This window comes from Tupaia chinensis, unplaced genomic scaffold, assembly GCF_000334495.1.
Source record: "Tupaia chinensis unplaced genomic scaffold, TupChi_1.0 Scaffold000561_1, whole genome shotgun sequence".
Lineage (NCBI taxonomy): Eukaryota > Metazoa > Chordata > Mammalia > Scandentia > Tupaiidae > Tupaia > Tupaia belangeri.
The window spans coordinates 26,053-35,654 of NW_006160074.1; the positions used below are offsets into that span (position 1 = coordinate 26,053).

At 54.7% G+C, this 9,602-nt stretch overlaps 1 protein-coding gene across 1 annotated transcript in view; it reads left to right on the plus strand.

The window, feature by feature from the left end:
- Positions 1 to 8,578, plus strand: part of ACCS (1-aminocyclopropane-1-carboxylate synthase homolog (inactive)) — an 18,598-nt gene extending 10,020 nt beyond the window's left edge. The window contains exons 7-15 of the mRNA XM_027775435.1: positions 962 to 1,059; positions 1,532 to 1,609; positions 2,366 to 2,469; positions 2,821 to 2,936; positions 4,275 to 4,474; positions 4,581 to 4,722; positions 7,525 to 7,667; positions 7,787 to 7,940; positions 8,248 to 8,578. Coding sequence (XP_027631236.1) covers positions 962 to 1,059; positions 1,532 to 1,609; positions 2,366 to 2,469; positions 2,821 to 2,936; positions 4,275 to 4,474; positions 4,581 to 4,722; positions 7,525 to 7,667; positions 7,787 to 7,940; positions 8,248 to 8,333 — 1,121 coding nt within the window. The 3' untranslated portion in view covers positions 8,334 to 8,578. The remainder of the gene's footprint in view (positions 1 to 961; positions 1,060 to 1,531; positions 1,610 to 2,365; positions 2,470 to 2,820; positions 2,937 to 4,274; positions 4,475 to 4,580; positions 4,723 to 7,524; positions 7,668 to 7,786; positions 7,941 to 8,247) is intronic.
- The last annotated feature ends 1,024 nt before the right edge of the window (positions 8,579 to 9,602 follow it).

Consider the following 9,602-nt stretch of genomic DNA (forward strand, 5'->3'; position numbering starts at 1 on the left):
TACTGACACGACCTCTCTTGACCATAAACCTATCCCAATGCAGTCTCTGGCAAAGGGGACAGAGAGAACCCGGGCTGGCTCCCACCAGGGCAGGAGGAAGGCTGCACTCCATGGACGTATTGCTGAGCATGGCTGAGAGAGCTAATGCTCTCCTAGCGAGGAAGAATATGGGCATGTCTCCGTGGACGAATTGCTGATCACAGCTGAAAGAGCCGATGCTCTCCTAGCGAGGAAGAATATGGGCATGGCCGAGCAGGCGCCGGCAGTACCTGCTGTAGGAGCCACGGTCATATTAAGTCGTGGGCAGGGGTTGGTGGTTACAAGGAACAGGGGCCTAGTATTACTAGTAATAGTAGGAGCTGTTACTGCTGCAGCTTACCTCGTAATGCCAGTATTCATTACGTTTTGACCATCAGCTGTGTTCCGGGCACTGGCCTATGACTCTGCACATTGTATGTCACCGTCCCCATGAAGTAGGACCGGTGATTGTCCCCCTTTTACAGATAGGATGCTAAGGCACGGAGTGTTGGGTAACTTGTCAGAGAGGCAGGAACTGGGATTCGAACCATCTAAGGAAGAGTCTTGTAAGTTGTAATAGGCAGTTCTTGCTCCCTGCCCCAGCTAGAACAGTCAAGAGCAGGGATCCGCTCAGGTGTAGTTGTTTGCCGTTGTCTGGCTGCGAACTTAGGGTGATAACAGCACCTACTGTGGAGAGTGATGGTGAGGGTCAAACGGGATAACAAGCAGTAACTGTGCAGCGCAGCTCCCAGCACGGAGGAAGTGCCGGCTCCTAGTTATTAGGAAAGGGTCCGGCCTCCAGGTATCCAAGCTTTACAAAGGGTTTTAAGAGTTGAGAGTGGGGTGTTCCCCAAGCTTGGAGAGGCAATGGGGCCGATGGCTGTTGGGAAGTTGGGGAGGAGGGGATCTGAGGGTGACGGTCGCTGGCCCACTCCTACCCCAGAGGCTTTCCTGATCCCCACCCCTTACTACGGAGCCATCACCCAGCACGTCTTCCTCTACGGCAGCGTCCGCCTGGTCTACGTCCATCTGGACAGCGAGGTACGGGTTCCTGGCATCCGGGGTGACCTGGGCGTCCCTGCAGGCTGTTTCCTATGTCTGAATTTGGGGTGGATGTGGGATGAAGACCATGCTGAAGGTGGTGGGGCTGTAGTGAAAAGTTAAAAGGAACCTTCTGCTACCTCCTGGCTGCCATGTCTGGGTTCCTCAGAGCTCCAAGCTCCGGGCTCTGATACAGAAGCCAAAGGCTGGCCCAGAATCACGAGGGGGGAGTGCAGCAGAGGGAACTTCAACACGCAAGTCCTTGGACGTCCATCGGAGGACCCCTGGGGCCTCGGAGGGAGGAGTGGTGTCCCTTACATGAGGGGTGGTGGTGGGTGGCAGTAAGAAGGGGCCCCACCTGTTTGTCCAGAGTGTTCTGAGGAGGCTCAAGATGACTGAGGAGGAGAGGCCGAGAGATCAGGCTCAGGAGTGTCACTGAATTTGGCTGGTGGCCACGGGGATCTTTTTCCAGGTCACTGGGCAAGACACGCGCCCCTTCCAGCTGACAGTGGAGAAGCTCGAGATGGCCCTGCGAGGAGCGAATTCTGAGGTCTGGGGAGCAAATCGAACCCCAGGCTGGGAGTGGGTGGGCCTGGACAGGGCCTGGAGCCCTCCTGTGTGGACCTCCTGGGAGAAGGGTGGACAGCCTGTGATGGGACAGATGGGTAGGGTGGTAATGAGGAACCGTTCTGGGAGTCAGGCAGGCCCTGCCCATGAGGTCTTCCCCTAAGAAGAGACGCTCAACCCTCAGCACACAGAGAATCGCAGGGAACTCATTAAAACTCTCCCTGCCTCGTCCGTTCTCCTTTGGAGGTCCCAGTACAGAATGTAGGGATCTGTCGTTTAACAAATCTGCTAACTTGAGGAGGTGGGCCTGCCCACTTTGAGGGGATCTGAGGTCTTCTGATGAAAGGCAGAGACCAGTCCAACCAGTATTCTCTTGGTTTCTTCCCGGTCACTTTTCACAAATCTGTCTTCTTAGTTTGTAACTTTGGTCAGTACCGCTGAACACGCTCACTGTTGGCATTTTGAAAGTGCAGAAGCCTCACTTGTAATTCTCCCAATAAAACCAACCTCGACCGGCATTCGGACACGTTTCCCCAGGCTTTGTTCTCTGCTTGTTTTTCTCAGTCGGCACGATGCTGCAGATGTTCTTCTGTGTCCTTGGTTGCTTCCCGTTGAGTCATGAGCATGTCCCCTGTCACATTTCTCTGGGAGCTGCCCAGAGATCAGCCCTGTCTGGAGGGCCCACGTGGCTCTGACCTTGAGGAAGGGCTGAGGATCTCCTGCCCCTTGACGCTTTCAGGGTGTGAAGGTCAAAGGCCTCATCCTCATCAACCCCCAGAACCCCCTGGGTGACATCTACTCCCCGGGAGAGCTGCAGGAATACCTGGAATTTGCCAAGAGGTGAAGCAGCAGGGTTTGCCGTGGGCTTTGGTGCAGGGCTGTATTCGCTTCACCCCGCTGTGGGCTTCTTACTGTGGTCCTCCCTGACAGTGGGGCGGGGCAGTAGGGGCTTCTGGGATGCCATTTCTCCCTCGCTTTTTATACAAGCAGCTGTCATTTATTGCAGGCTCCAGGAGGCGGGCAGCAAGCTAAGCACTTAGCATATCTCACGCAGTCCTCACAGCAACCCTCCACGGAGGGCTGTTCTAACGCCCCGTGTCCTGAGCCTCTGAGTGGCGAAGAGAGGGATGGAGTGGGGCTTAAATTGGGGTCTCTGACTGGAGCCCTGGTACTTCATTAGCTGTGCCCCTCCAGGGGAACCCCCGAGGGCTCTGCCTCTTTCCTACGGTGCTTCAAAAGCCCCACTGTCATCTCCGTGGTATCTGTGACCACAGGCATGGTCACCCTAGGCCAGACCAACGTCCCTCTGCGTACTGCAGTGTCCTAGGCCTGGAAAGGTGAGGCTCCCCTGACCCAGCGAACCGTGCCAGCCCTCCACTTCCCCACGGAGCCCAGGCTCTCTCTGGCATGGCCCAAAGCAAGTCCTCTTCCCCAGCGACACCCCCCCCCCAGTCTTCAGATCGAATGAGAAGTTGGGAGAGTTGGGCTGAGTCGGTGGTTTGCAGTCATTTTCTGGGGTTTCAGAGGGTCCCAGGGAGGGGCCTTGGGGTCCTGGTGTGAGGGCTGTGTGGGTGGGCACCTGGCCCTCTGCGCTGTTTCCTTTATCCCAGAGCAGCTCCGCTTTCATTCATTCACTCAGTCACTCAACAAATACTTGGCGAGTCCCTTGCCAGGCCCCTCTGGCTATTTAACTATTAGGCTTTCCCGTTAGGTTTAGTTTAAGCAAAGACTTGGTGGGTAAACCGTCTTTGGAAGCGCTTAGACCAGGTCACCTGGGAAGTCTGTGAGCCTGACCTTCAGGGACTCTTCAAACAATGACTGGCGTTTGTTCAGAACTGTCAGCAAAGCCGAGGCCTCTCCGTCCATTCCCTCACCTGGCCCTCGCCACCCTCTGCACCAGATGCAGCACAGGTTGTGACCCGTATTTGTTTTGTGGATTAGGAGAGTGAGACAAGGAGAAAATAGTGGCTTGTCCATGAGCCTTGCGTAGGTCTGAAAACATTTTATTGAGCCTCAGCTCCGGGCTGGGCCCTGTGCTAGATGCTGGGCCGTAACAGTGAGCAAGAACGACAGGACCTTCCTAGGTGGGACTTATTTCTAGCCGGAAACTAAAACCAACACCAAAACCCCACAAAGACCCATTCTATTAGGTCATCGAGAAAGTCACGATGTATTTTTCCATGTTTCTCAAAGCAAACATGTGTCATGGCTTTCCTGCCAACCCCGACGTATTTTTCCATGCTTCTCAATGCAAACATGTGTCATGGCTTTCCTGCCAACCCATCCCCGCTCGGTGCACAGCCGTCGTCCATGCTGGCTGTGGTAGGTGCCAGGAGTGGTCTGGGGGCTCAGAGAGGCTCTGCTCGGGGCCCTGGAGCAGCCTGGTCTAGTGGAGGGTGGTCAGGTACGTCTGCTGCGGCACTGACAATGCTAACCCTAGGGCAGGGTTAGCAAACTTCCGTAAAGGGCCAGATGGTCAATATTTCAGGCTGTCGGGGGCCTCTGGTCTCGCCCCTCGTTCTGCCCTGGTATTACAAAAGCAGCCATCGTTCCTGTGCAGCTAATGAGCGTAGGTGTGTTCCAAGAAAGCTTTATTTGCTGGACCAGGCAGCAGGCTGGGTGTGGCCTGTGGGCTGTCACTTGCTGACCCCTGCCCAAAGAATGTCTGGGAATCGTGGTTCAAAGGCACGAAACCCAGGCTTGCTCAGGACCAGAACCAGACTCCCTCTCCATCTCCTCACTGGTTCATCCAAAGGCGCAGGGCTTCCATGCTGCCTTTTCCCCGCCCTGTGCTCCCCGCAGGCTGCCTGATCCCCAGAGGACCCACGTGATGTGGGCGACCAGCAAGGTGAGTGTCTGGCTGGCCTCGGAGGTGTTTGGGTGCTGGGAGGGTAGACAGGTGGTGGGACTTTTGGTGCAAGGCTGGCCTCTGCCCAGGGCACTTCTTTCTGCAGGACTTCGGGATGTCTGGGCTCCGCTTTGGCACGCTGTACACAGAGAACCAGGATGTGGCCACTGCTGTGGCTTCCCTCTGCCGCTATCATGGCCTCAGTGGCTTGCTCCAGAGCCAGATGGCCCAGATGCTCCGTGACCGAGGTGACTGCCTGGGGCTGGTGACCTGAAAATGGGGAGGGGAGTTCCGTAGGCTGGCTGGGGCCAGCAGGGGTCATGGCTGCTTCTCTCATGACAATAACTCAGGGTGGTGTTTGAGGTGGGACCATTCTGTACTCTGTCACGTCCTGGCTGTGTGGCGCTTAGCTTTACCTCCCCGAGCCTCAGTTTCTTCTTTACTAAGAAAGTGGTCCCTGTTTCATAGAATTAGCGTGATTTGTAACTTAACTGGAATATGATTGGCATACGATAGGCACCTGATTGATGTGAACTCATTAGCATTAGCTGTGAGCACTTGATAAAGAGAGCATAACTTATTGGGCCAACAGGTGGCATGGCGGTTAAGGCGACTGGATCCCACAGGGCCAAGTGAGTGGTTCAGGTCCCGGTCCTGGTGACTTGAAAGACATGCCGGGTGCATGACATGTGTGCCTAAAATCCCGAAAGGAGAATGGAGAAGAAGGGATTGTGGTGTGTCCATCCTGCCTGGGGGTGATTTCTCACTTTCCCTGTCTCTCTGTCTCTCCTCCCCTCTACCCCAATCTCTCTCTGGCAAGTACATGGCCGTAATAGCAAAAGAAGGGAGAGAGAGCAGAAAGTATTAGGCTAAGAATGACTACAATGAAGGTATCTGGGGGTCGGTTCTCTTCCTATGTCTGGAGAGAGCTCGGCTAGCAGAGGGTACCTGTGACTGCCCCCTCTCACTGAGCCCGGCCAGTGCTTTACTCACTGGTCCTGCTCCGGATTCCTGGGAAATCAAAAACAGTGTTTTCCCCCTCGTTTTATAGATGAGGAGAATGAGGGTCCCATGCTGCACACCCACTCTAATAGCTAAAGTTTTTTCTTTTTTTTTTTTTTTTTTTAAGTAACGAGTATTGGCCAGTCTGTAGAACAGCTGCAGCTCTTATCCATCGCTGGTGGGGATAACAGCTGGGCATTTCTTTCTTTTTTTATTTTGCCATAAGGCACATGTGCTCCCTGGAGAGGGACAGTGAGAGGAAAAGTGATATATCACCTCCTGGGGGAGATGATCATGCCACAGTCCCTTCTCCATTCTCCCCCTGGGTTTTTGGGCACATGGCACACACACATGCCCAGTGTGATTTTTAAGCCACCAGGTCTGGAACTTGTGGGAGTCTAGCACCTTAGCCACTATGCCACCTGCTGGCCCCTGGGCATTTCTTACAAATACACCCTTACCAACTGACCTCGCAGTCCCACTCCTCGCGCGTGGTTCTGATGGGTACACTAGAACCTCTACACGAACGTTTGGGGACTTGTTCCTAACTTCTCACAACTGGAAACCACCCACTTGTCCTTCGACAGATGAATGGACACCCTGGCAACTCTGCATCCACCCAGTGGGACACTGCTCTGCAATAAGTCCCTAACAATGTGGATTCACCGCAGGGGTGTTATACTGAGCAGTCTCAGATTTCACACCATGTAATCCACTTTTCTCATGTTCCGGAGGACACAGAGCCATAGTGATAGATAACGGATCCGAGCTGTGGGGAAGGGCTGATGTGTGAATGCGTATTGGCAGCATGAGGGGTTCTTTGAGACAGCTGGACTGTTCAGAATGCTGACCATAGTGTGGGGGGTGTCACACCGATCTACATGTGTGTTCAGATGTGTTTAGAACAGTACATTGGGAACCAGCAGTTAGCGTAATGGCTATGTCGCTGGATTCCCACGTAGTCGACCGTGGTTCGCATCCCGGACCCGGTGGCTTAAAACTCACGCTGGGCGCGTGTGCGTGCGTGCCCAAGATCCCAAGAGGAGAATGGAGGAGAAGGGATTGCGGCGTGACCATCCCCCCTGGGGGGTGATTTCTTGCTTTCTGTCTCTCTCTGTCTGTGGCGAGCGCACGTGCCCTATAGCAAAAAAATCTCTTAAAAAAAAAAAAAAAAGAACAGTACACCAAAACAAAACAAAGTAAAACAAAGGCCAATAAAAAAATTGAGGACCAGGGCTGCCAGGTGGCTGGTGGTTAAGGTGCTGGGCTCCCACATGGCAGACCACAGTTTGAGTCCCTGGACCTGGTGGTTTGCTTTTTGCTTTCCCTCTTCCTTCCCCTCAGTCTCTTTCTAGTGGGTAAGTGCCCTATAGCAAATTTAAAAATATTAATAATCAGGATCAGCAGGTAGAGCAATGGTTAGATCGCTGGACTCCCACGTAGTCAACTGCAGTTCAAGCCTGGACCCGGCAGATTCAAACTCATGCCGGGCGTGTGTGTGTGTGTGTGTGTGTGTGCGTGCCCAAGATCCCGAGAGGAGAATGGAGGAGAAGGGATTGCAGCTTGGCCATCCTCCCTGGGGGGTGATTTCTTGCTTTCTGTCTCTGTCTCTCTGGTGAGTACATGTGCCCCATAGCAAAAATCTCTCTAAAAAACATCAATAATAATAATAAATAAAATGAAATAAATTATTTTTTTAAAGTAAGGCTCAGAGAAGTGAAGCTGCCCAAGACCCCACACCCCATCAGAACCTCATTCCGTGTGTCTCTGGAGAGTTAACCTGATAACCTCTGGTTCGGTTCTGCACTCTGAGGGACTTTGCACTCTGGGGTCCTGATAGCATGCAGGACCTGAAACTGGCAGGGCCGGGTCCAGGACTGAAGGTCATTTATACCCAGTGCTGAATTTCCCGGCCCCTCCTGGCCCCCCCATCAGCCCACTGGAGCAGGGACTCAGCCGGTCTCAGCAGCTCGCAACCTCCTCTGGTCCACGTTTGGGACGGAGGGCCGATGGGTGCTTTATCTTTTGGCTTGTATTTCACCCAACAGACTGGATCAACCAGGTGTACCTGCCGGAAAACCACGCCCGACTCAAGGCTGCCCATGCCTATGTCTCAGAAGAGCTCAGAGCCCTGGGGGTCCCCTTCCTGAGTCGGGGGGCAGGCTTCTTCATCTGGGTTGACTTGAGAAAGGTAAGGCAAGTGGGGTGGCAAGTGGGGTCGGGGACTGGGAGGGGCGTCCGCCTCCCTCCAGCAGCGAGGGGCAGGGGGTTCCCGCTGTATCCTGAGCCCCTTTTGCTCCCTCTCCCCAGTTCCTGCCCAAGGGCACCTTTGAGGAGGAAATGCAGCTCTGGTACCGCTTTTTGGAGAACAAGGTGCTGCTGTCCTATGGCAAGGCCTTCCAGTGCAGGGAGCCCGGCTGGTTCCGCATCATCTTCTCAGACAGGGCCCACCGGCTCCGCTTGGGTGAGCAGCCACCCTCCCGGCCCAGCTCCATCCGCGTCCTGCATCATAGCCCTCTCTCCCAGCCCAGCTCCATCCGCGTCCTGCATCGTGGCCCTCTCTCCTGGCCCAGCTCCATCCGCGTCCTGTATCGGGGCCCTCTCTCCCGGCCCAGCTCCATCCGCGTCCAGTATCGCGGCCCTCTCTCCTGGCCCAGCTCCATCCACGTCCTGTATCGGGGCCCTCTCTCCTGGCCCAGCAGCCTCCACTTGTTTGTCCCCACCCCACCTGGCCATCAGGGCTGATCGGTGCCTTCGCTTCCCCTTCCCAGGGATGCAAAGGGTCCGGCAGGTGCTGGAGGGCAAGTCCCAAGTGGTAGAAGAACCTGCCTCCCTGGCAGACCCAGGAGCCAAGTGATCAGCCCAGGTGAGCTGTTCGTGGCCTCGTGGCCAGAAGGCCCAGCGACCACTGCCCACCCGGGCCTCCCAGGCTGCAGAAGATTGCACGTGGATGAGCTGTGGGCCAGTGAGGTACCGGCTTGGCTTTCCCCGATGAAGAACGGTTTCCTGCCCTCCTCTGTGGCAGTGGGAGGATGCTGTCCTCCCCACCTCCAAGCTGTGCCCTTCCTTCTCCCCTTTTAAACAAAGCTGGAAGAAATCAGATGGCTCTGTTGTGAGTGATTTGCAGAACTGAGGGGTGGTGACCACTTCCGGCCCTCGACGCCACCTTCATAGGGGTGTGAAGTGCAGCCAGCCTGCACTGCCTTTTTGATAGCACCTACTTCTTTCTGTGTTTCCAGAAAACAAGTGAAAGGAACACCACATGTAAGAGGGAGTATTCCAAAAAATCAGCACACTAACTTCCAGGCCAGTCACTGGGTCCTACGAGACCGACTGTGAGGTCTGAGTCTCACCTGGTGACTTGAAAAACATGCCAGGTACATGTGCGTGCCCCATATCCTGAAAGGAGGGAGAGATGGGGAAGGGACTGCGTTGTGGCCATGCCCCACTGAGGGTGCTTCCTCACGTCCCTTCTTCCTCTCTGTCTCTTTCCAGTGAGCTCATGTGTTCTCTAGCAAATTACAAAAATAAAATAAAAGAGGTGAACCTCTCGAGGGTTACAGAAGCCATTCAGTTTGTTCAGATGGCGCTCTCCACACTTAGGGCAGGTGGGCCCACAGCACACCGGGAATGTGGGACAGCCCTCTGCTGGGGACAAGGTGACCCCATGGTGGAAGTCAGGAGGAACTTCTTTATGGGAATCGAAGTGGCCCCTCAGTCTTTGGGATGCTTCTTGTCCTTCTGCCTAGGAAGGAGCCACCTTCACTGCTGTCCCCTAAGTGCTGTCCCCAAGGTGAGATGACCTAGCAATGGCTCTGGGTACTGGAACCCTGAACTGAGGCTGAGCTGACCAAGGCTGGCTTTTCCACCCTAAGTACACAGGACTCAGGGTCTCGGTCTGCTCAGGTCGCTGTCACAAAATCCCACAAACCACAAGCAACAAATGCTGGGACCACGCAGTTAACACAAGCTGAGTGTGAAAGAACTGCCCCTCGTGCCCAGAGCAAGGACTCGGCTGAGGACAACTGTTTGCAAGGTCAACAGTTTGACGAGTTCTGGACCTCACCTCCGTTGTGTTACTGTACTGGCCTGCACTCAGTTTCTCTGCCATGGGCCTTATTGCCAT